The following is a 26398-nucleotide window of genomic DNA, read 5'->3' as shown; positions in this document are numbered from 1 at the left end:
TGTGGGTGAATAAAGCAAATGAACAAAGAGATTATTAAGAGGAAACAAAAAAGATGTCCCTAGAGTCAGACACAGCTGAGCACGTACACACACAAATTAGTTAGCAAATTACTGAAAAATCTGGCTAATAGGATTTTAGTGAAATTTAGCTATATTAAGTGTTTTTTAATTTGTTGCAATGGTCTTACACTTCAGTTTTTTAAAAAGCCCATCTTGTTTGCATTTGCTTGATTTTTTTACAATCTTGCATATTATCAGTATTACATCTTTCTGGTGAAATCTATACCAACAGTTTGTGCCTTCCTTAAGTACCACCAGAAACTCAACTCTTCCTATGACAAGATTATAATTTTAAAAGTTCTTGATTCTGGTTGTCAAAAGAATACCCAGATATCAAAACAGTAATCATTCATAAATTATGAAAAATCAAGTACCATCACAGTAAAAATTTTAAAAAGCCCAGATATAAATACATCAAGAAGGGTATAGGATTTACATTAAAAAAAAAAAAAAAAAAGCTTCCAAAGGTTAATGAAGGACATAAAATAGGACAGAGACATAACAACTACCTGGATACACTGATACAAGTGATTGTCAAGTTAAAATTATTTCTCTTAACCTAATTAATGCAAATTTCACCGAGAATTCTCTTTAACTGGCATGGTGATTAAACAGTCATCTCAATGGCAAGCCACTCCAGTACTCTTGCCTAGAAAATCCCATGGATGGAAGAGCCTGGTAGGCTGCAGTCCATGGGGTCGCTACTAGTCGGACGCGACTGAGCGACTTCATTTTCACTTTTCACTTTCACACAATGGAGAAGGCAACGGCAACCCACTCCAGTGTTCTTGCCTGGAGAATCCCAGGGACGGCAGAGCCTGGTGGGCTGCCATCTATGGGGTCGCACAGAGTTGGACAGGACTGAAGCGACTTAGCAGCAAATAATGTAGAAATAAATATTGCAAAGAGAATGCTGGAAAGGACAAATAAGGGGAGGAACTTTGGACCTATAAAGGATATTAAAATATATTTTATATACTACCTACGCTGGAAGCAGCAGACCGTTCAATGGAACAGAATGGAAAACCCAGAAACAGAACATCAGAGTTAAAAAGTGGTATTTTAAACTAGATGAGAAAAGATGGATTATTTCGGACACGTGAATGGTAATTTTTTTTTAAAAGTTATCAAATGTTACACTATGCTCCAAAATAAATCATGGGTTTGTTAGCTAGTTAGAATAGGGAAAAGGAGTCCAAAATGGCGGTGGCTAGAAAACAATGGAGAAGCCCACGAAAATAGAACAGAGGAAGGTCAAAGGAAGGTCCCAGAACTTGGGGGAGGACTTCAGGTAGAACAGCACTCCTGACAAGGCCAATTTGCATAGAGCAGGCCTAGGGGGAAGAAAAAAACATAAAAAGCGGAGGCAAACAGCCGAGAGCTGTGACACTCCGAGGGGGTTTAATGTCTGTCACTCCAAATCTTTGTTGTGTCGAGACAAAGAACCGAGGAGCATACACTCGCCTGACAGGTTGATTAAAGATTTGGGGACGATAAAAGCAAAAAATTAAAATGAAGAAAATGTGTAGATGGAGGATCAGAGGGATGCAGAAACGCGGTTTCGTTTCATCTGGAGAACCTGAGTTCAGTTCAGTTCAGTCGCTCAGTCGTGTCCGACTCTGCGACCCCATGAATCGCAGCCCGCCAGGCCTCCCTGTCCATCACCAACTCCCAGAGTTCACTCAGACTAACGTCCATCGAGTCAGTGATGCCATCCAGCCATCTCATCCTCTGTCGTCCCCTTCTCCTCCTGCCCCCAATCCCTCCCAGCATCAGAGTCTTTTCCAATGAGTCAACTCTGCCTGAGGTGGCCAAAGTACTGGAGTTTCAGCTTGAGCATCATTCCTTCCAAAGAAATCCCAGGGCTGATCTCCTTCAGAATGGACTGGTTGGATCTCCTTGCAGTCCAAGGGACTCTCAAGAGTCTTCTCCAACACCACAGTTCAAAAGCATCAATTCTTTGGCGCTCAGCTTTCTTCACAGTCCAACTCTCACATCCATACATGACCACAGGAAAAACCATAGCCTTGACTAGACGGACCTTTGTTGGCAAAGTAATGTCTCTGCTTTTGAATATGCTCTCTAGGTTGGTCATAACTTTCCTTCCAAGGAGTAAGCGTCTTTTAATTTCATGGCTGCAGTCACCATCTGCAGTGATTTTGGAGCCCAGAAAAATAAAGTCTGACACTGTTTCCACTGTTTCCCCATCTATTTCCCATGAATCTGGAAGTTGGTTTCCCCTAAATTTGCACTTGATAATACCTGTTACCACAATTTCTGGAACTATGAAAATCAGTCTTCTGTAGTTACACTTGCTAAATTTCGCTGGTACAAGAGAGATGTGGAAAGGAATAAATAAGCTTAGGGGTAAGTAGATTTAGAGTTGTTGTTGTTGTTTTTTAGAAGAGCCCTAAAAAAGCTCTGGGGGACAGGCTTTCAGCATCCTGAAGCTCCTCGTCTCTCCAGCAAAGACGCCTTTCTCACCTGCTCTATCTTTTGTTAAGCATCCGGAAACGCTTAGCCAACTGGCACAGTTGATTGAAATGTGCCTAGCACCGCCCACAGTCAATCTCAGATTTGCGCCTCCGGGCCTAGCACATGCGCACTGGCAGTATGGCCCGACGAGTCTCGGCGCTTACACACGGGAACGCCCGCTTCCGAGGCGCGCAGGCGCACTGTGTTTAGCAGTGTCGCTTAGCTACGACTCTTCTGGACTGAAAGATTGGAAACCGCGGAGCTTCCCAACTGGGATATTGTGGGGGAACTGCTTAGGCTTATCTGTACCATTAGTATTGGGTTTCGGGGACAGTGAAGAGCCGAGGGAGAGGTGAGGTGTGTTTGAAGCCCGTGGGCTCTGTGATGAAGAAGATTTTTGGCTTCGGGAGTAAGAAGGGCGAGTCGCCCTTAGGCTCCTCCATCAGTCCGGGGAGAGACGGCGGTCATAGAATCAACCTCCAGCCCGGGTATCGCATCCGAGACAAGGACCTCGGAAAGATCCACAAAGCTGCCATTGTAGGGAACGTAGCCAAAGTGCAGCAGATTCTGTTGCTGGGGAAGAATGGCTTGAACGACAGGGACAAGATGAACAGGTAAGCGGGGTGGAAGGGCCTGGCAGAGGTCCCTCCTGTGTGTTTCCTCTCCAAGGCTCCTGGACACCTTCCTGGGATCCAGCGCCCTGCAGACTTTATAGGCAGCAAAAAGGCTTAGCTCATTTAGGACCCACTTATAATTTCCCTTATAGAGAGAGCACTTTACTGATAAGTTTTGAAGTCATTTAACTGAATGTCGGTAATCAGAGTAATGAAATGAAACATAAATAGTATCTTTTTTTCCCCTTCATCTTTCTTTTTATTTGTTAGTATGCATGGGTTAGCATGATGTACTCATGAGCAAGAGCTCTTAAGTTATATAGCTTTCAAGAAATCTGGAATCTCCTGGCTCTCACATTTTTTCTCATATGACTTATGAAAATACTTCTTTATATAGGATCGCCTATTGTGGATCATGGCAGGGGACAGATTTCTGATGTTGTTAGCATCTTATTTTTAATGTACACATTTTTATACCTTAAGGTTATATATTATAGAAAACTGCATAGTGAACACAATAACTCCCATGCCAGATCAACTCCTGGATTAAAAATTGTAAAGATACAATTCAATATCTGTTTTATATCAGTGTATGCCTAGGTATATATTTTCTTTGCTGAAGGACCTCAGAAGCTTTGAAGTAGGGAGCTGGCTGTGTCCTTGAATAGGAAGACATTTTCTTAGGATGTATGGTCTTTCAATATTTAAACCAAATCAACATATTTTGGTTTTAAAGATTTTGGGTTACATATGCTGTCTTTAATTGTTGTGATAAAATTAAAAGTTTTGTATAGTAGACGAAGATTTGCCCTTCTAGATGTCAAAATGTGCTGTAAGTGCCCACAAAGTATTCATTTACTAACAACTGAAAAGATAGATAAATGAATGGAACAGAATATAAACTACCCAAACACCCAAACATATGTAAGAATTTAGAACTTGATACTGGTGATATTTTCTATTAGAAAAGATAAATTATGTGTAGATGGTAGAGAAATAACCTGGTAACTATTTAAAGAAAAATAACTAGATTTTTATCTCACAAAAAAGCTTCAGATGGAGTATGGTTCAAAAATTTTAAATATGCACAGTGAGAAAAGTACCAGAAGAAAACACAAATTCCTGTTTATACATGTTTTGTGTGTGTGCTGACAGAGACCTTCTTTTTCTTTCTATTTCTACTGGTTCTTAACCTTAACTTTTCTTTAATTGGAGAATAATTGCTTTACAATGTTGTGTTGCTTTCTGCTAAACAACATCGTAAATCAGTTGTTAAGTATACTTACATACTCTTAGTCCTGAGCCTCCCTCCCACCCCAAACATCTGTCTAAGAATGATTTCAAAAGCAAGAATTCTGGAGTTTCCTGAGTTTCGGCACAAAAAAAAAAAAAAAAGGAAAAAGAAATATGGAGGTTGATTTAACAAACAAAAAACTTAAAACTCTCTGTAGATCAAGCTGTCTGTAGGAAGTCGGAATAGTAGACGGGGCTTGTCTTTCTGGCCCTAATAGGAATGTGGCACAGATAAGAATTTCTCATTTATAACTTTTTTTTAGAATTCTTTTGGGACTAGTATCCTCTGACAACTTTCAGCCTTTTCAGAAGTCAAAGGAATCTTGGGAATTCCCTGGCAGTCCAGTGGTTAAGACTCACTACTGTGGGCCTGGGGTTGGATCCCTGGTGGGGGAATTAAAATCCTGCAAGCTATAAGGATATATTATACAACATAGAGAATATAGCTATATCTTATAATAACTTTAAATGGAGTATAACCTTTAAAAATTGTGAATCACTATGTTGTCCACCTATAAAATATAATAATATACAATATACATCATCTATACTTCAACCTTAGAAAAAAAGACCTTACGGTAATTAGATGAAGAGGAAAAATGAGAAATAAACAAACAAAAATGCTACCAATTATAGCTGTAAAGACGTGAATTATAAATTTCATCCCAATGTCAGAGACGTTCAAAAGTAAGAAAATGAGGATATTAAAATCAGCGAAGTACAATGTTGTCTCTAATATTCAAAACATATTTGCAAAGGATGTGTAATAACCTTTGACTTTATTGAGATGTTGTCCTTGTAAGATAATAGTAATAAGTATGATAATATTACTTAGCAATTACTGAGCTGTTATCTGTGTGAGAAGTGGTTCTAAATCCTTTCCTTGGATCTCATTTAGTATCATTGTGGTGTTCTGTGAGATAAATACTACTCTCTCTCCATTATGTTAATGAGGAAATTGGGGTACAGAGAGGGTGAGCAATAGCTAATAAGTGACAGAGTGCAAGTCAAATTCAAACCCAAGTTGAGCTGAATCTCGAGGTCATGCTTATTCTATTCAAGTAGGTTCTTTCATTAATGTGGTAAGAAGAGCTAAAACTAATATATAATGTTCTTTCTCCAGAAGGAAACGAAATATTTGTTTTAGAGGGATAGAAATAGCATGCTATTGAGTGTTTTCAATCACAGGAACAATTGTTTGTTTTGAAACAGTAACACTATAGTTTCCTGAAAACTCCTCTTGCTTTCATAGGACTGCCCTCCACTTGGCCTGTGCCAATGGCCATTCAGCGGTGGTCACTCTGCTCCTGGAGAGAAAATGCCTGCTTAACCTCTGTGACAATGAAAACAGGACCGCGCTGATGAAGGTATGGGGCAGCGAATCGTGTCCACACGAGGTGGATGTGATCTAACTACTGAGACAAAAGTGAATTCATCTCATTTAGATATAGCAAACCGGTGAAGCTTGTGGACTGTTTACTTTGAATTCCTAGAATTTACACTCTGTTTCTTGGCACAACACTGACAGGCCGTAGAATGCCAAGAAGAGGAGTGTGCGACTCTTCTGCTGGAGCATGGTGCCGACCCAAATGTCATGGATGTCAGTGGGAACACCGCTCTCCACTATGCTGTCTTTTGCCAGAATATATCACTCGCAGCAAAGCTGCTTTCCTACGATGCCAATATAGAAGCCAGGAACAAGGTATAACTCAACTAACTTTGTTTACAAAATATTTGTGAAACATTTTTTAAATCTACAACTGTTTTATTTGTAACAGTATATAAATAGGTAAACTGAATAGTGTCCATCAAGCCCTGTTACCATGGAAACAACTCCAAGGCCAATGCAGGGGTGGGGGATGTTTGTCTGTGTCCACAGAAAGGACAAAGCTCTGTCTCCCAGCCAGCCGTCTACCCCAGAAGGAAGATTTCCCATCAGAACGTGCCTGGGAGTGGGTGGTAGGCTTAGAGCCCACAAATGATGAAGGCCTGGGAGGAGTGAAGTGATGTGAGGAGTGGCTGCTTCCAGGGGCTCAGGGTATGGGTGCCCCTGGGCGTGGGTGGGAGGAGGAAGGAGACCCAGTGCCCATGAGGGGAGCCGGGTGAGTGCAAGTGGGCCTGGAGGCAGCAGGCCTGGAGCCCTGAGCCCTCCAGGACCCTGGTTCTGAGATCTGGCCAAGAGGGTCAGGTCATGTTTGACTCCTAGCAAGGACGTTCACTTGTGCTGGTGACCGCTTGGTTCACGATGTACACCTCGGGGTCTCCCGCATTCAGCCCCGGGGAGCTGCTCAGTGGGGTTGCAGCTGTGCGTGTGGAGCTGGCGATGGCGAAACCGGCCCTCCTGCTCTTCCTCCAGGACACATGTGACGTCCTGCAGCTGCAGTCCCGCCAGGAACTCTCCCCACTCTCACAGGTGGGCTCAGTTTTCCGTGTTTGGAAGCTGCAGCCTTCCCTGAGTTAAAATATTTTGAAAGAACTTAATTGTCTAAGATTTCACTTTATAATATTTCTGAAGAAGTATTAGAGAGTAAAGCATTCATTCATGTGTTTATGGCAGATATTTGTGGTAACACTGCACTTGTTAAAGGTAAAACTTTCCAAATACTGCCCCCCACTGAAATTTTTTCGATTGGCATAAAAACACAGTAAAGCAAAATTTGCCTTAGAAATAGACTTTTTCTTAAAACTCAAACATAGCATAAACATTTTACAACATAATAGACATCTCGCTGTTGTTAACAAATTCCTATTTTATAAAAAAATGATTTATATGAAAATGATTTCTCTCTTATTGCCCAAGGTTTAAGAAAGTAAAGGAAAAGGGAAAAGGAGAGAGCAGGTGAAAAATATAGGTCAAGTTGGAATTTTGGCCGTTGGGAAATGCCAAAAAGAGTTGTGTTTTTTTTTTCTTTTTTTAATATTTATTTATTTGGCTGTGCTGAGTCTTAGTTTCACCATGCAAGATCTGGTTTTCTGACCAGGGATTGAACCTAGGCTCCTACACTGGCAGCCTGGAGACCCAGCCACTGGACCACCACAGACGTCCTGAGATTTTTGTCTTTTTTTTCCTTCAGTTTATATATTTCTGTAAGGTGCTTTTCCATTTTCAGGGATAATAGTTGTTATTTTGAGAAAGAGAGTGAGTGGATGGTATAGTAGCCTATATATCAATTTTAGGAAGAATTTGAGGAAATCAGACTGGCAGTGAACAGGTGGTGATTAAGAGGGAAGTAAGAGAACAAAGAATTAACTGACATCTTATCCTATTCTGGCAGAAACAGCCACTTAGATAAGAGTCTAGACTCTGTTCCCCAGTCTAGAGTGTCTTGATGAAAAGTAAGTAGTTTATAAATAATGAGATCAGGTTGCCTTTTGAATTTACTAGTCCCTGTTCTGGAGAAGGCAACGGCACCCCACTCCAGTTCTCTTGCCTGGAGAATCCCACAGATGGAGGAGCCTGGTGGGCTGCCATCTATGGGGTCACACAGAGTCGGACATGACTGAAGCAACTTAGCAGCAGCAGCAGCAGCACTCCCTGTTCTATCTACCAGTGTTTACCCAGGAAAATTTCATGCTGTTTTGATGACTTCTACCTCTTACACTTTTCTTTTTTATTCAAATCCTCAGGTAAGAGAAGGAATTGGCCATGTGGGTAAAAGATGAGACTGGAGTGGTTCCTATGCTAATTCTTGGCTAGATTGTGCTGGTGAAAACCACAATCACTTGGGAAAACTTATAAAAAAAATTTACAAGCCTAGGCTGTTCCCTGAAGATTTTGATGGAATAAATCGAGGAAGGCCTGGATGTGTGTATTTAGAACTGTTTCCTTGAGATTCTGATATGATCTGTGGTGAAGAACTATGGACTGAATAAGTGTAATTTCTAAATGCACCTATCTCAAAAATAAGTAATCTCTAGAAGAGTTGGAGTTTGATCAATGCTAACTACTTCCATCAGCTCCTTCCTTTGCAACAGCATTAACCTGACTTTTTCTCTGCCTGTGTGATTAAGAAGTTAAAAGGAATATGTATTGGCTTGAATGATAACTCCTTTTCCTTCCAACCACTAATTATTCAGTCGCACTCAGTTCAGAGATTTGCTCATGGTGAAGTCAGTTCATCTGTAGAGTCTGACCCTTTCAGGATTTTGCACCTTCTGTTTTCATCCAGGTCATTAGGTCAACAGATGTTTGTTACCAACAGGGTTTTCCTGACTGCAGTAATAGTAACTCATGAGCCTTCTTTTGGTGTCAGCTGCAGGACAGACTTTTCAGTGTGTCTGTTAGATTCGCTGAGCTCTGGCATAAGCAAAATGAGAGCTTTAAATATCAAAACCCATGAAGTTAGTAACAATATAGATGGGAATTGTTTTGATGATTTAGTTTCAGCAGTCTTAGGAACTCAATATCCATTTGATTAACAATCTAGAGGAATTCTGGAGATAGATTGTAGTTTCAACAGGCAGTGGAAACATTCTTGAAGTGGAATTATGATTTTTAAAAAAATTATGTTTAATTATGAGCCTTAATAGCAATTTTTATAATGTGGTGGGCCTACTTTTTGTGAAACACATGATATGAAGAAGGGACGGTTTCACATTACAAATACTTGCTTTATTCCCACCTGTTTGGGAACAGCAAACGTCAAACCACAAGCGGGCCATCGACCAAGCATGCCCTTGGATATGTTTAGTTTACCTCCGCAAATTGAGTCAACATTTAAAATTTAGGAGACTCATGCAGAGGTCTGCATTTCAGGCTTCTCAAAGAACCAAATCTGGTCCCCCTTGAGCCCATTCTACTGTTTGGTCAGCATGTAGAGGCCGCCCCTTCTGTATGGAACGTGTATTCTCGGGTTTGCTGGCCTTACCTGGCTTTTTCACTTATTCGGGTCACCAACTTTTCCTCCATAAGCATTTAAGTTTCCAGTTCTTATTTTATAGTTTATTTTGATAATTATTTCAAGATTTTAGAGACACTCTAATTTGTAATTTCATATTTTAAAATAATTTCTTAAGAATGAGATTGAATTTTTCAAAGTAGAAATTATTAGTTGGTGTTTTCGGAAAAAAAAACAAAAAAACTCTTTTTCTTTGCATGTTCATATAGAGAATAATATTCCCATTGGAATGTCTGTAAGCCTTGTGAGGTTGCTCATCATCATCCTTGGATCGGTTATACATGCTACAGATAATAATATATATTTCTGCCTCAGCATTGTTCCTAAAATATGCTGTTGATTTAGTGGTTAATTGATTCTCTCTGGAGGAGTGTTGAGAGTAGTAACAGAGCAAGTGAATACTACGATATCCCTGATAAATTGTACGATAGGAGCAAAGATCCTTGGAACCAGTAAATGTTGGAAGTGAGTGTTAGAGAATGACTCTGTGGTTCATCTTTTGAAGAGGTAGAGGAAGAGCATTTTATTTATCATTTTTTAAAAAGACCTATTTGACTGTACCAGGTCTTAATTGTGGCACATGGGATCTTTAGTTGAGGCATGTGGGATCTGGTTCCCTGACCCAGAATGGAAACTGGACCCCCTGCATTAGGAGCTGGAGTCTTAGCCACTGGACCACCAGGGAAGGCCCAGAGGAGGAGCATCTTCGAGAGAAAGGAGGTGCTCAGGGGGATAAGGTTTCATTTTATTTGCTTTCTGAATTCTGTGTTTAAGTTCAGAGAATCTATTGTACGACTTCAAGGTTCAGCTTTGAAATAGGTTAACTGTGTACATTAGAAATGGTTTTCCCTGTTTTACAGGATGACCTCACACCGCTGTCACTTGCTGTAAGTGAAAGGAAACAGCAAATGGTGGAGTTTTTAGCAAAGAAAGAAGCAAATATACATGCGGTTGATAAGATGCAAAGGTACCGTTCTTTTTATTTTTAAAAACCTTGGTGTTGTTCTAAGGTGGTAACATCAAGATTAAATTAATAAAAGAACTAATTTGTAATCAACACATCATCAGGCAGGTAGAAAATCAGTTATTCTGACTGAGAATCATGAACAACAATATATAGCAGGAATAGATAGCAGGATTCATATTCCTTTATAATATTGACTGATGTCATATGCATCCGGTTCCCTTTTTTTTCATTGATCTTGTAATCACTGAGGGATTTCATATTAGTTTTATTAGCTTTATAAAATATGGATTCTGCTTTTTTAGTTTATCTTATAACACAATATTGAATTTCTTAATTCTTATATAATAATTCTTTAATCTCTACTTTGTATATACTTTTCCTTAAAATTGCATACTGAACATAAAAGACTTGATTTTGTCTTTTGGATGACTCTTTGCTTTAAATTACTTTCTTAGAAGAATGCTGATGTTATTAGTGACAACTTCTTAGTTCTCATATGTATGTTTGTAGCTCAGCCACTGTTGCAAAGCACAGCATCCAGTTCTGGCAGCTGGGCTTCCTAGCCTCCCCCCACACTCAGAAACCTTATGTGGAGCCCACGTGTAAGCCTAGATCTAAACCTTGATCTTCACAATGAGGTGTCCATTGAGGCTGTTATTTATCTTTTCTGCTAGCAGATAACCAGTGTGGACCATTTTAGGCTGTCAGGGAGGTTCAAGTGCTCCTTCAGGGACTGAGCAGACTTCTCTTTCTTCTTTGTTTCTAGACCTGAACCTCAAGGTGGCTTTCTGTCCTGGGGTGGCGGAACACCTTTTCTTAGGTCATAGGTCCCCTGTCATCCTTCCCAGAGTAGTGGGTACCAGCTTGCCTGAGAGTCCATAATGACGATTGGCCCCTCATGAGATCTGTTTCCTATAATAATGAAAATCTTCCAGAGGATTTATATGTGCTTCAGCCTTAAATGTCTTCAGTGAAGTGAAAGTGAATGTCCCTTAGTCTTGTCTGACTCTTTGTGACGCCATGGACTATATAGTCCATGGAATTCTCCAGGCCAGAATACTGGAGTGGGCAGCCTTTCCCTTCTCCAGGGGATCTTCCCAACCCAGGGATCGAACCCCGGTCTCCTGCATTGCACTGGGATTCTTTACCAGCTGAGCCACAAGGGAAGCCCTTGTTTTCAGAGTCTGCCTCATAAGGAACTCATTCACCAGAAATCCCTAAGTCTGAAGTAAGTTAGTTTGAATTAAGCGAGGTAAGCCCTGTCCCAAAGAAAGGCAATGCCAAAGAATGCTCAAACTACTGCACAATTGGACTCATCTCACACTCTAGTAAAGTAATGCTCAAAGTTCTCCAAGCCAGGCTTCAGCAATATGTGAACCATGAACTTCCTGATGTTCAAGCTGGTTTTAGAAAAGGCAGAGGAACCAGAGATCAAATTGCCAACATCTGCTGGATCATGGATAAAAAGCAAAAGAGTTCCAGAAAAGCATCTATTTCTGTTTTATTGACTATGCCAAAGCCTTTGACTGTGTGGATCACAATAAACTGTGGAAAATTCTGAAAGAGATGGAAATACCAGACCACCTGATCTGCCTCTTGAGAAATCTGTATGCAGGTCAGGAAGCAACAGTTCGAACTGGACATGGAACAACAGACTGGTTCCAAATAGGAAAAGGAGTACATCAAGGCTGTATATGTCACCCGGTTTATTTAACTTATATGCAGAGTACATCATGAGAAATGCTGGAGTGGAAGAAACACAAGCTGGAATCAAGATTGCTGGGAGAAATCTCAGTAACCTCAGATATGCAGATGACACCACCCTTATGGCAGAAAGTGAAGAGGAACTAAAAAGCCTCTTGATGAAAGTGAAAGTGGAGAGTGAAAAAGTTGGCTTAAAGCTCAACATTCAGAAAACGAAGATCATGGCATCCAGTCCCATCACTTCATGGGAAATAGATGGGGAAACAGTGGAAACAGTGTCAGACTTTATTTTTGGGGGCTCCAAAATCACTACAGATGGTGACTCCAGCCATGAAATTCAAAGACGCTTACTCCTTGGAAGGAAAGTTATTACCAACCTAGATAGCATATTCAAAAGCAGAGACATTACTTTGCCAACAAAGGTCCGTCTAGTCAAGGCTATGGTTTTTCCTGTGGTCATGTATGGATGTGAGAGTTGGACTGTGAAGAAAGCTGAGCGCCGAAGAATTGATGCTTTTGAACTGTGGTATTGGAGAAGACTCTTGAGAGTCCCTTGGACTGCAAGGAGATCCAACCAGTCCATTCTGAAGGAGATCAGCCCTGGGATTTCTTTGGAAGGAATGATGCTCAAGCTGAAACTCCAGTACTTTGGCCACCTCATGCGAAGAGCTGACTCATTGGAAAAGACTCTGATGCTGGGAGGGATTGGGGGCAGGAGGAGAAGGGGACGACAGAGGATGAGATGGCTGGATGGCATCACTGACTCGATGGACGTGAGTCTCAGTGAACTCAGGGAGTTGGTGATGGACAGAGAGGCCTGGCGTGCTGGGATTCATGGGGTCGCAAAGAGTCGGACACAACTGAGCAACTGATCTGATCTGATCTGAAACCCTGTCCAGGACTTGCCAGTATCCATTCCAAGAGTAGGGTTATGTCTTCCAGGTGAAACAAAGATGAGCATGGAGATTAGACATCATTCTCAGAAAGATCTGCTGGTTCAGAGTTTGAGCAGGTAGAGAAGGAAGAGTAGTGGTCCTGGCCGGGTCTTGATTGTGATTAGTTTTCTGCTCTTGGTGTAATTAGCTGCAATAATTGGAGACAATTATGTTATCTAATGTAGTGAGTTTTTGTATTTTATAAATAAATTTAGGTTCAAATTATATAATGGCTGAGATTCTCTAACTTACAAACCACAAAGAATAGCTAATCACCGTAACTAACAGTTTCCTGCAACACTTGAATGTTAAAGGTATGAAAAAACACACGTTAGATTTTATTTGGAATTCCAAAGTAGTTCCAGCAATAAAGGTCTAGACCAAATTATTCCATTCTTTGACTGTTTCTCCAAGCATTTTGTGGGCATATTATCTCATTAAATCCTCTTAATCTCCTAGTGAAATAAGGCAGTCAGATCCCATTTATGTAGAGGAAGACTTTGAATTGAGAAGTAACTTCTCCAGAACGACGAGCAGTTAGTTACAGAGCTAGGATTTCTGAGTTCAAGAGAGTTTTCATAAGCCAAGTTAACTCTAGTTATTTTACTGAGCTATACTGCCCTTAGTTCATGAGTACTTCATTTTCCTTTTCATTCTCCTTTAATTACATGCTAAATAAAATTTGTGGAACTTAGAAACTTGAAATGTATGGGACAATTGAAGTTTTGATATTTGTGATATTTTCTGAAATAGTATAAGACTTTGGTAGTTGTTTTTCATATTGGTGTTAAAATATTATCACATTTTTAATACACAGCATTCGCCAACTGATTTCTGAATATAAAGAAGAGAGACCTAAAACTCCTCCTGAAAACAGCAACCCAGGTAAGTCATCTGACAATGAATTACTCTTGGTGATTCTACCATAGATAAAATAGGAATGAGCAACTTTTAATGATGAAAGAACAATGAGAAAGCATATGTAATTTGCATGTGTATTTTATTTTTAAATTAATTTCTTAATAGTCTAGTATTCCGAATTATTTAAGAAGTTAATTGTAGGGAAACTTAAAATCAGAGACTGTATTATCTTAAAACAAATTCATGTATTTAATCATGGCCCCTAAAATCCTGTATTAGATTTTCTTGTAGATAGAAAAAACTTTTTAAGTTAGTATGATGTGTATTTTCTGTATAATCATATTATAGCAAATTAGACTTCTTATAAAAGGGGAACTTTAATTTTTACAAATGGTTTGCAGTTAGTGAATGAATAGTTAGTAGTTCCCTATGTAGTGATTAATCTCACTAAAAAGGTTACCATCGTTACAGCCGGGAACCTCCACAATACCTTCCTGGTAGGATACCAAATGATAAACAATAAGAACTGCAAAGCTGAGCCAATGTGCAGCATACCAGGAAGAGATTATTTTTGAAAGGTACCTACCAATAGTACAGGAGACAGAAAAGCAGTGTCTGGTTGAGAACCAGTTATTTTGCATATTGTTGCACCAACAAGTTCTCTATTACCGACTTCATTCCTTACAGATCCAAGAAGAGTGAGATAGATTGACTTCATTAGAACCAGATGTTTTTTCTGTGTGTTGGGTAATTGTCATGACAGTATAGTTTTTTTAGAACAAGATGTTCTCTTGCCAGTAGTTAAAAGATTATTGTATAACATATTCACATAGATCAAATTGGGACTTTGCAGATTCTAATAAAAGCACAAAAACATGTCAAATTAACAAAAACACCACCAAGGCCCCTCAATGTGGCATCTAGGTCATTGCACAAGCTGTCTGAGGACACCTTTAACTTAGTAGACCTCTATCTAATCAAAGAGGGCTTCCCAGGTGTCTCAGTAATAAAGAATCCACCTGCCAATGCTGGAGACGTGGGGTTGATCCCTGGGTCGGGAAGATTCCCTGGAGAAGGAGAGGGCAACCCACTCCAGTATTCTTGCGTGGAAAATCCTATGGACAGAAGAGCCTTGTGGGCTATAGTCCATGGGGTCACAAAGAGTAGGACATGACTCAGTGATTTAACAACAACAACATCCATCAAAGAACTTCTGTACATTGGTTTTACACGTTAGAGGAGACACAGAGATGACATAGAGTCTTGATCTTCAATATGCTCAGAATAGAATAGAGTTGTCCCTGGTTAATTTCTGTATTTTTATAAACAAAATTTTCAAAGAAAACATTCTTATTTATTTGTTCATTTGTTCACTGAAGAAATCATTGTATGTCTTTTATGTACTAAGCATTGTTCTGATGTCACAGAGTGCAAACATTTAAAAATCACTGCCTGTGCCCTCCAGGCTCAAGCTTGCAGGACTCCTCGCCCATGGAGTCACTGCATGTGAGTCATCCCTCCAGCATCAGATCACGACGACACCTGTGAAATGTTGTCCAAGAGCACCAGAGTCCATCACTCCCTCCCTCCTTCCATCCCTTCCCTTGTTGATCAGCTTTGGATCTGATGATGTATGCCTTCCAACCTGAAGAAGCATGATTTCTGTCAACATTTGTCATATAATGGGGAGGATTGATATAATGATATCCCTCACTAGTACACAGCACTGTTTGGATCATCATGCTCTTTTTGGTCCAGATACTCTTGAACAATGGAAGGACATAGTCTCAGGAGATTATACTTTTAAAATATATTAGTGTGTGTGTATATATATATGTGTGTGTGTGTGTGTGTGTGTAACTTTAAAAAAAGGTGGGCTTGTGTGTACCCTACTGCCTGCTCACCACAAGTCTAGTCCCCATCCCCACCACCCATTTGCCCTCCTCCACCTCCCTTTCAAGAGATTATTCTTTCTAAACCTAGGCTCACTACATCTTTCATACTTCTCTTGAATCTGGAAAGAGGGCCAGGAAGACTTTGTTTCCTATGTTTTCCCACGCTCTGAAGTTCATTGCCTGTAGACCAAGCTTCCCTGTGAGAGGATGTTTTCGTCCTGAACTGAAGAGCCAGAGAAGTTGTGTTATGTCCCAGCAAGACACTTGTGTTCTCTGTTCACTGCTCCAGGCAGTGGAAGTCCAGGAACACTGTGCTGTTTAAGCGTGCTATTGTCAGCTTATAGTACTGATTCTATTAATGGTGCAGTATCATTTTCTGTCAGTCTCCTAGAGTTTGGTTAGGATTATGGACATTTTAAACAGCAGTTCTTTCTTCTTTTTTTTGTTTTGCATTTGATGACTATAAAGGAGAGGAGTGATTCTTAGGCATTAATGGCCTGTGAGTATAGTACAATCACTGTTCCCTCTAGTGTGGTCTCCAGGTACAGTCCGGAAGGAATACTTCTAAGCAGAGCATCAGTCTTGAGGTTTTAATAGTCTGTATTTTTCTTTTGTTGATTTAAAATGTGTCTTACTTTTTTCTTTAATAGAGGATGAGAGTTCTGAAGAAGACTCTTTAAGCAGGTAGGATTTTATGGATGTTTTAAAATTGTATTTTAAGTAAGGGAACACGGAGAAGAGAAACTAATGTTTGTTGAGTGTTCTACTCTGGGTCAGACACTGCATTACGTGCTTAACATCTGTGACCTCATAGAGTCATCACAGCAGCTTTGTAAAGTAGCTGTGTCCTGCTTTTACTTAATTAGCCAACTGTGGTTCAGGAGGTTGACGAATTGACCCGTGATTCCATGATTAAAATGAGTTGGCCTGTGATTTGATAGCTGGCCTGCTTGGCTCCCATGTCCACTCTCATGTCCCTCAGCAGAGACTGAGAAGTACTGTGTAGCATATAAGTTAAACATATAAATTAGTTCTTTGATTTCTGTCCATTTTAAGTTTCAGACACTGGCAAGAACTCCTGTACTGTTCCAGAGTGTAGGGGAGGGGTGGGGCCATCTCAGTAAGTGGTTTCGCTGCTGAAGGACCAAGACTGCCATTTTTGATGGATGCCATTTATTTAGTCTCTGAACTAGGGGCAGAGAATGGAGAAGGAACAGCGTATCTTTCCACTTTGTTTTAAGTCATTACGTTTGTCCCAGTTTGGGCAAACAAGTGTTATGTCAATCCACCAATTCGATTTTCAGTTCAGTTATTAGGACTTTTGGTGAAAACAAATTATTTTCAGGCTCCGCCAGTGTATTTGCTGTCACTGTATGTCGTGGAAACTAAGAATGAGTCTTATCTAGATATTTCAATAGTTGGGAGACGTGGAAGCAGAAATAGGTAATTAAAAACCTTTTAGAGACTTCACTGGGATTGCAGTGGTTAAGATGGTTAATAAGACCTCTCCTCCCATTGTAGGCAGTGTGGGTTTGATCCCTGTTCCGGAAGCTAAGATCCCACATGCCTCAGGGTCAGAAAACCAAAACATAAAATAGAAGCAACATTGGAACAAATTCAAGAAAGCCTTTAAAAGTGGTCCACATCAAAAAATCTTTTTTTTTTTTTTCAAAAAAAGCTTTTTAAAAACAGAGACCAGGTTTTAATTATGTCAAGAAACTTCATTTAATACGCAGATAGCCAAACTTGATCACTTTTTTTTTAAGAAATGAACTCACTCATTTTTGTTGTGTATGTTTTTGCTCTAAAGATTTTCCAACAAACCTGGTGTTGATTCATGGCCTACATCAGATGATGAAGACTTAGATTTGGAAACCAAGGTAAAGTGCTCTCTTCTGTAATTAGTTTTCCTGCTCTGAATTTAGTTTCGTATAGCATTTATTCTTAATAGTCGGCAGTGGTGTCCCTCTCACTGTTTTATGTTTGTAATGGAAAGTTGGTGAGAGTAAACCATTTTATAAAAATATGACTAGTTGATTTTTTTTTCTTTTTACGTTAGTAAATACTGAAAAGTGAAAGTGAAGTCGCTCAGTCGTGTCCGACTCTTTGCCACCCCATGCACTGTAGCCTACTAGGCTCCTCCGTCCATGGGGTTTTCCAGGCAAGAGTACTGGAGTGGGGTGCCATTTCCTTCTCCAGGAGATCTTCCCGACCCAGGGATTGAACCCAGGTCTCCTGCATTTTAGGCAGATGTTTTATTGTCTGAACCACCAGGGAAGGTGGAGTGAAGGAAAAAAATGGGTTGGAAAATACATAGCGAAAGGAAAATCGTATGGGGAAAAGCTTTCTTACAATGGAGGAAATACAAAATTTGGTCAAAGATTAAGAGTCTTACTGTGAATTTTAAACCATACTGACTTGACTTTTATAATACACATAGTGGATACAATTACTTACTGTAATAATCATGGAATCTTCCTGGAGCTTTTCAGTTCCAAAACTATATAGTTTATATCATCTAGTTTTTTTTCTACCCTTAGACACTATTTTGGTTTCTTAGGAGGGTGCTTTTTTTTTTTTTCTTTCTTTCTTTCTCTGTTTCTGTCTTTGGCTCTTCATTAAAGCTAAAGTAATAGTTGTAATTATGGAAATTTAGAAATTAAAAATCTGTTTCTCAAAATCCATATTATAAAGGGATTCCACTGTGTTTTCTAAAGCATTCCATTAAGAAGATATTCCCAATTGTTCATCTCGTTGAAGAACACGTTTTGCGTAAAATAATAACCAGCTGTAGAAGCACAGGCTTTTAATAACCATAAGATAAAACGTACAACTTCAGATATTTTTTGTATTGTAGTAAAAAAAAAAGTCTACTGAAAGTCCTTGTATCATATTCTAAAATTTCAGATTTCAGACATTTTGTATTATTATTATTTAAATATTCATCTTATAGCCTCTGTATCAGTATAAACTAGTGGAGTTCAGGAAACAATTGTGCATCTCCTGGAGCATGTAACATATATCTCAAATGTAAGAACCATTTTAATAGTTTTTGAATGTGAATAAATGAAGAGACAAATGGAATCCTACATAATGTTACAGCTAATATACATAATATAGCAGTTAAATCTGTTTGAATTCTAAAAATATGACTTACATTTAGATTCTCTTTTTAATATTTAGGATGTAGAAGTTCAGTTGAGTTATGTTGAGGAAGGAGATCCTGCACAACAAGAAAATAAATAAGAAAATACATGATAAAAATGTTACCATTTATTTTTCAGTGTTGTCCAACTGGGAGCTGAGAATTTTAGATTAATATTTCTTGACCTTCTTTTTAGCTCCATCTTGTATTCCATTAATTTTTTTTTTCAAACAGCATATTCTTAGAATTCTGACTACCAGTCCTTTTTCCCAGTGAAATGTTAGGAATATTTCTTTATCAATTCCTCTCTCTCTAGTAGTACTTGACAGCATTCAGGTAGTGATAGATGACCATGTGTGGCTAATTGAATGATTCTTTTCATAGTGGCAAAATTAAACTCTTTATTACAGTATTATTTATAAACAGTTTTAAAGTAATATAAATTACTATTATTAGGGATAGACAATGAACAAAAGCCTCTGTTTTAAATATATGTTTTATATATAATTTATGTTGATATTTTCATAAAACTTGAACAGTGTAGATATATAATTTATGTATTAAAAAAAACATATAAAGCACAGGCTTTGTTCATAGTGTATCTTTAACAATACTGATATATTACTGATTTGTTGTATATAAATTCTAAATATATATGTTTTCCCACATACCTCATTATACTTACGCTTTTCTTTTTTTTTCTTAAATTTGTACTTCACTAGGCATATCTCACTTTTTCCTTTCTTTTTCCTCTCCTACCTTTTGTCATTTTTAATATTTCCTATTAACCTAATTTTTCCTTGCAGAATACATTTCTTCAGTGTCTGTCGTTTGAGTCCATCTCCCTCTGCCTCTGTTGTTAACGTGTTTGCTTATGGCTTTCTGTTTAGAGTGTTTGTGGCTTTCATTCATGATCATTGCCCTACATGTTTACTCTTATTTTTTTCCCTCTTTCTTAGAATGAGCTGAATTTAAAAAATCATTTGTCTTTAGCTCTTTGACAAACAGAATAGAAATAACTTTTCCTGTTTGTAGTTCTAACCCATTTAAATAAGGTTCTGCTAAAAACTAAACTTTCATATTTCCCTTCCCAAGTGATAATTCATGCATATAGAAATCATGCAAGCAAATTTCAAAACATAGCAACTAATTTAAATAGCTTAGTTTTTCAGACACAGTACTCTAAAGTATTGGGGATAAATTTTTATTCTAGAACATTGTGGTAGAGAAAGTAATCTAGTAGGTGTCATAGTATTTGTATAGCATTATATTAGGGGTAAGGAGAGGAACATCCGGGGCTTCCTATGTCATCTGTCATAATCCTTACCCCATGAGAAGGTTAGTCAGTGGCAGAACTGGGATTTGAATCCACATCTGAATGACTCCAGAGCCTGTGCTCTTTGTGTTTGATCATAGAGGAATGGGGGATGTTATTTTATTAAATTTGAGTCTTATTATTCTTAAAGTTCTTATTTTCTTCTCCAGAATGTCCTGAAACCAAGCTTAACAAAGCTAATGAACGCTTCTCAGCAATCCAAGAGAAACAGTAAGTTATCTAAGACTGTCCTCCTGGTTTTATTCACTGATTTGAAATTACAGATGTTCTCATGTACTCTCCCTTTTTCACTGTAGTAGAAGCAAAATGTGGTATTGTGAGACCAGAGAGTACAACCTTCTCTGAGGACAATAATTCTGATAGTGAAATTGAAGATGTGGTTGAAACCATTCCCGAACCATCACCTGGAGTCCAGGGCTTCTCTCATCCTGCCTTCCCATCAGCCGAGCCTCTTCCACAACCTCTCAAGTCTCTTGCGGGCCTTGGTCTCACAAAGGCAAGTTGTTTTGTTTGTAACTCTTTTTTCCCTGTATTTTTTCACATGCCATTCACATGTCATGTCCCCTTATATGACAGAAATGATCCTGCCACAGAAATGGAAGCCTTCAAAGTCATGATTCAAAATGGTGTGATAATAAGAGCAATATATGTGCATGATTCAGATTTATAAATGTTGGCATACTAAATATGCCATTATGAAAGAAAAAATTACAAAGCAGTTAGGAAGAACAGCTAGATGAGTATGAACATGGGGAGGGGGATGAAGGGGAAGAATTCATTTAAGAAGGACAAGATGAATATGAAATGGAATGAGGGTCAGGATGAGACAGATTATTACACAAACACAACAGAAATAGTGGGGGTATGTCAGATGAGGAACTCTATATTATAAATATGAGAAGAATTATTTCAAATTCAACTAAAGAGGAGACAGTGAGGTCATGAAAAAACAATGCTTATACTCTTTTGAGTAACATATAGCTGATTTTTATGAAGAACTGAAAGAAAATTTGTTCCTTACCTTTTTTGGTGGTTGTTTTTGAGGTTGGTGGTGGTTCTTGTTTTTTTTAATTGCAGTATAATCAATTTACAATATTGTGTTAGTTTCAGCAAAGTTAGTACAGCAAAGTGTCTTGGTTATACTTATATATGTATATATGGCTTCCCTGATGGCTCAGTTGGTAAAGAGTCTGCCTGCAATGCGGGAGACCTGGGTTCAATCCCTGGGTCGGGAAGATCCCCTGGAGAAGGAAATGGCAACCCACTCCAGTATTCTTGCCTGCAGAACTCCACGGACAGAGGAGCCTGGTGGATTACAGTCCATGGGGTCACAAAGAGTTGGACACAACTGAGGGACTAGCACACACACATGTGTGTATGTATCTATATTGAATATAGTTCCCTCTGGAAGTTCATTTCAATTTGAAGTGATTTGTCTTTTTGAAAAAATTCTCACTTTGAAAGTAATGAAGTGATGTCTTCTATTTAATATAGCAAAACTTTAGTTCATAGACAATTCAAGGTGAGTTCTGTTTTAGGCCTTAGCAGATTTATTATGATTTAAGAATTTTTGGCCTTTCTGTTTCTTGTGGTTTCTAACTTACTGTGATAAATACTTAATGTACTTAACTAATTTATCTTACTGTTTGGTATAATCTTGGTGGGTGTTTTAGATCTTTTTGAAAATAAAGAGGAAATAAATAAGCATTTTATCTAGTCTGTTTACTAAAGTTATAATTTATAATTATATAAATGAGATTCTTATTCTCTCTTCATTAAATGAGAAAAATTTCAGCTGCAATAGTCTTAAAGAAAAAATGTAGAACTTTGCTGAAGAGATTCTGATTTGTCTTTTCCTAATATCTACATGTAATGCACTTCCAGTAAATAGATGAAATCACAATTTATGATTTTTTTTCCCTTATACAGACTACTTGTTATTATAAAATCATAAGGAAAGAAAAATTACCAACAGGGTTTAAAATTATCTCTGGAAAATAATTTTTTACTTTTTAAAATATCTCTAGCCATATGTATACTCCATGTTATTCTTAAGAAACTTTATATTAACTTCAGTATTTATAGGTGTTAAACTAACCTGTCAATTCTTTCTTATACATATGAAACTAACATATAAATTCTTTTGTATCCAAAACTCAGAAATTGTGGTTACTTGATTTTTTTAGTTTGTTTGTTCTTTCCTGAGCCCTGCTTGATAATCATAGATGTGTTTGAAAACCTTTATATCTCCAGCTAGGATAATCATAATTTTACTATTTTTAATATCTAGATCATTCCTTCAATCTTTCCCTACTATTCCAGAAGGCACAGATAGGAAATTAGAGTTGTTAGTGTGCTGTTTACAGGGAAATAAGAAGAAAACCTTGTGAATTTTCAAATAGGGTTTTATATTTTTTTCTTACCTCATAGTAGTTCTTTATTTATTTATTTATTTTAATATACCCACTCCAGTATTCTTGCCTGGAGAATCCCAGGGACAGAGGAGCCTAGTGTATGGGGTGGCACAGAGTCGGACACGACTGAAGCGACTTAGCAACAGCAGCAGCAGCACTTTAAAATGACTGATAATTCCATACTCACATAAGCATTTCTCATCTATAATTTAAAACTTGTCTTTTAAGATCACTTTTAAAAAGGAGTCTTCTTGTATCATCTTGAATTGGTGTTTTACTATTAAACCTTTTCATTACACTCAAAAATGCTTATTATTATAAAATCCTAGAAATGAATATTTGCATATATTTATAAAAGTATATTTTTATGTCCTTGAAACAGATGTTAAAATATATAACTGAAAATTTTAATGTCATAGTTTTCTTCCCCTGGTATTGTTTTATTTTTTATTTTTTTCTATTACTTTATTTATATTACTGTGCTTAAGTTACATGGAAAAGACAACCAAGCAGTTCTGCCCCATATCAGGAAAAGTTTCCAATCAACACCAATTATGTGGTGACAAATAACTAGGAATGGTGACATCTTTGGGTCAAGACTGACAAGGAAGAGTGGGCTCTGATGCTACGGTTCATCTCCAACAAGAATATGGCACAACGGCCAGCACAAGCAATACTAACACTGAACCTTTAGCGCTGGTCACAAATTCGGATCTCTTCTCTGAAGCTAGCAAATCAAGTGAAATAACTGGGTTTTTTTAAAAAGTCTTAAAATGAAGCCCAAATAAATTTAAAAATCATGCTCTTGACACACTTTCCTTTCAAAATTTACATAAAATACTTTTCACTCTTAATAGCCCAGATTTTTTTCCTCACATAGCCCACCATGTAGCTGCAGATAGACTATTCTGCCTCAAGATGTAAACACGGCGGGGGGGGGGGGGGAAACGGCATCTGCATAATATTCTCTCTACACACTGCTGTTGGATGGAAAATAGAAAATTTAAAAAAAAAAAGGAAAGAAAGGAAGGTTCCATCATAGATTCTCACAACCTCTTGTTCCGCAGTTCATGAATCCGACTCTGATGCTAAGGTGACAGTGTATGTAAGTAGATTTTTGTTTTCCGTGAAGGAGACCTGGGAAAAGATGGATTTCTCTCTTTTTCTTCAAGAGTTATCAGATGGTACATGCTCCTCAAAGCCCTCACTTTCTCGAACTAGAGCGCGTTCCAGGATCACACGACCTTCCTTATAACGCTGGCTGTCTTCAGTGGCAAACTCATAGATCCATCCCAGTTTGCTATTGCAGTTTTTGCAGCTCACATCTCAAACCATGTGGCAGCCAGTGAGAATGACCCGATCTTGAACTTCACTATACTGTAGGTTAACTACCTTGTTAAAAAGAAATGCTCTGCCAGTGGCGCCTGTGAACCGAGTAGAGATGAGTTCTGAACGGTTGGTCAGGATTGTATCACAGTTGCACAGGAAAACAGACGGGTACCACCGATATGATCAAGGAAAATCCTGCCCATTTTTATAGCTGAAGCTCTAAAAACCCCGAGCGGCTGTGAAGTCGGCGGCCTTCTGCGGCTCTTCGCTTCTCAGCTGTGTTTTATTTTTTTTAAGTTCAGAATTCTGCATAGGTTTGCATTAATTATACCAGGTTAGCATATTTTACAAATAGTTACCTTAACAGCTATGCTTTTCCTGAATAAGGCTATTTATTTCTAATTCAAAGGAATTTATCCAGATCCTTTCTTCTGAGTCCCTTGCGTGCCTCAGGTTAATTCATTCCTCCCCAGACTGAAGGCCTTGTTCCTGACGCTTCCCTCGTCCCTGACTCTGTGAGCTGCACTGTCGTCTGTTTTCCCCATCCTAGTAGACAGCATCACTGAAATGCCGCAGCAGGAAAGATTCCGGACGCCAAACTTCCTTGAAATTAATGCATCCAGTCACTCAGCAAGTTCAGTATTTTCTACCTGCTCATCGTTTTTTGTGTCTTATTTTCATAATCCACTTTCTCACCTATAATCTTGAAATATTCTTTTCAAGTTTTGCTTCCCTGATGTTTATGTTGCTGCCAGAGTAATCTTCCTAAAATATGTTTGTCCATCTGTTCATTCCTCTTGGCTTTGCAGTTTGTTTTAGAATGATTTTTACTGTTTTTATTTGGCTGTTTTTAAAGCCAAATCCAACTTTTTAATGAGAGGTTCATGGAGACGCTGGGTGATGTGCAGTGTTTAGTCTGCTTCCTGTCCACTCTGGAGCATTGCTTGTAGTGTGTTTTTTTACAATGCTGTCCTGTAAAATAATATCATGTTTGCTACTCCCTAGTACAGTGCAGTCTTTCCCCTATCATTTGAAAGAAAGCATGGCACCAAATAAAATAAAATATATTTGTGATGATGTAACCCTTTACTTGTGTAGTAGATTCCTGTCATGTGAAGAAAAAAGATGACTCTTGCTCTCTGCCATTTGATCCTGGTCCTTCCGTTTTGTCTCTCTGTAGGGTTCCCAGTAACTGGGCTCTAGTTTTCCACATGACTTATTCACACTGTTTCACACCTCGTCCTTTGCTTGGGCTGCCCTTTCCAGAATCCCCCTCACATCCCGGCTCTGTACTCTGTCTTCTGAGACACAGCCCTTTGTCACAGCCTGCCTTGAGCTTCACAGGCTCACCTGCCTCCTCTCTCCTTTGTGCCCTTCCTGGGCTCTGTCCGCTTCAGTTGCAGAGCTGTTGAAGGATACTTTTCTGCCCTCTTGTTTGTTTTCACATGGCTCTGCCTTGCCTAGAACACAGAACAGAATCGCTCTTTTCTTTACATTTCTAACTTCTCCGAGGACAGTGTCTATGATTTCTTAGACAGCAGTGAATGTTTATCATCTTACTGATTGGCTGAATGACCAAATAAATGAATATGTTTTCTGAAGTTGGGTTTTTGTTTTGTCTTGTTTTTATAGGAAGGAGCCACAAAGCCAGAGATTGTAGACAAAGAAAGTGATACAGATATTATTGAAAGGGCACCACAAGAGCAAATAAATCATGACCATTTGAGTTCTGTTGATGCAACACACAAAAATAATAGAAGTGGTAAGTTAGTGAATGTCTGTGGATTTTTTTCTATGCTTAAAAGCGCAAATAAAAACCTTTAAAGTGCATAGATGCAAATATGGCATCCATTTCTTTTTAAGTGTGTTTCTTTTGCTCTCTTTCTTCAGAAGTGTCCCAAGTACTACCAGCTTTTTCTTCCTGAAAATGCTTCAACCCTCTGAAATTCTTTTCCACTAGTTCATTTTATTGAACTATTTGTGGGTAGAGATAGACATATATGTATTAAAATTCATACTAGTAAATGTTCTCATTAATGTATCTGTGATTCCATTTTATAGATATGATGTCAGCCTTAGGTTTGGGAGAAGAGGAAGATATAGAATCACCTTGGGATTCTGAGGTACTGTCTTCTGTTATTATTTTGAAATGTAAACAACCGAGTGATGTAAAAACATAAAAGCAGAAGATGCTGTGACTTTCTCACCTTTGCATTTGCCCATCAAATTTTTAAAATTTTTAATCTGATTTTAATCTTTGTTTTTAATTATTAATTTTTAATCAATAAGATAATTCTGTGTTAAATACTACCACATAGTACACTTTAGCTAATTTTCAAGGTTTACGTAATGAAATTAGTGTAATATGGAAATCAAGGCTTAGAAGTCATAAGGAATCTGTTTGTGTTCTGAAGTTACATTTATCTAAAAACTGAAGCATTGTTCCAGGTGAGTCTATGATCAAATGTTTCT

At 38.4% G+C, this 26398-nt stretch overlaps 1 protein-coding gene and 1 pseudogene across 4 annotated transcripts in view; one reads left to right on the top strand and one right to left on the bottom strand.

The window, feature by feature from the left end:
* Positions 1 to 2729: 2729 nt before the first annotated feature.
* Positions 2730 to 26398, top strand: part of ANKRD26 (ankyrin repeat domain containing 26) — a 67782-nt gene continuing 44113 nt past the window's right edge. For all 4 annotated transcript variants that reach the window (XM_061435801.1, XM_061435800.1, XM_061435799.1 and 1 more), the window contains exons 1-11: positions 2730 to 3149; positions 5695 to 5809; positions 5971 to 6144; positions 10201 to 10307; positions 13764 to 13831; positions 16353 to 16386; positions 17513 to 17582; positions 20333 to 20393; positions 20480 to 20679; positions 25559 to 25688; positions 25988 to 26049. In XM_061435801.1, coding sequence (XP_061291785.1) covers positions 2920 to 3149; positions 5695 to 5809; positions 5971 to 6144; positions 10201 to 10307; positions 13764 to 13831; positions 16353 to 16386; positions 17513 to 17582; positions 20333 to 20393; positions 20480 to 20679; positions 25559 to 25688; positions 25988 to 26049 — 1251 coding nt within the window. In that variant the 5' untranslated portion in view covers positions 2730 to 2919. The remainder of the gene's footprint in view (positions 3150 to 5694; positions 5810 to 5970; positions 6145 to 10200; positions 10308 to 13763; positions 13832 to 16352; positions 16387 to 17512; positions 17583 to 20332; positions 20394 to 20479; positions 20680 to 25558; positions 25689 to 25987; positions 26050 to 26398) is intronic.
* LOC133259002 (protein yippee-like 5) lies at positions 23665 to 24205 on the bottom strand (annotated as a pseudogene).

The sequence above is a fragment of the Bos javanicus genome, chromosome 13 (assembly GCF_032452875.1).
Source record: "Bos javanicus breed banteng chromosome 13, ARS-OSU_banteng_1.0, whole genome shotgun sequence".
Classification (NCBI taxonomy): domain Eukaryota; kingdom Metazoa; phylum Chordata; class Mammalia; order Artiodactyla; family Bovidae; genus Bos; species Bos javanicus.
Note: the sequence above shows the minus strand (reverse complement) of the source record. Positions and strands in the feature narration are given on the sequence as shown.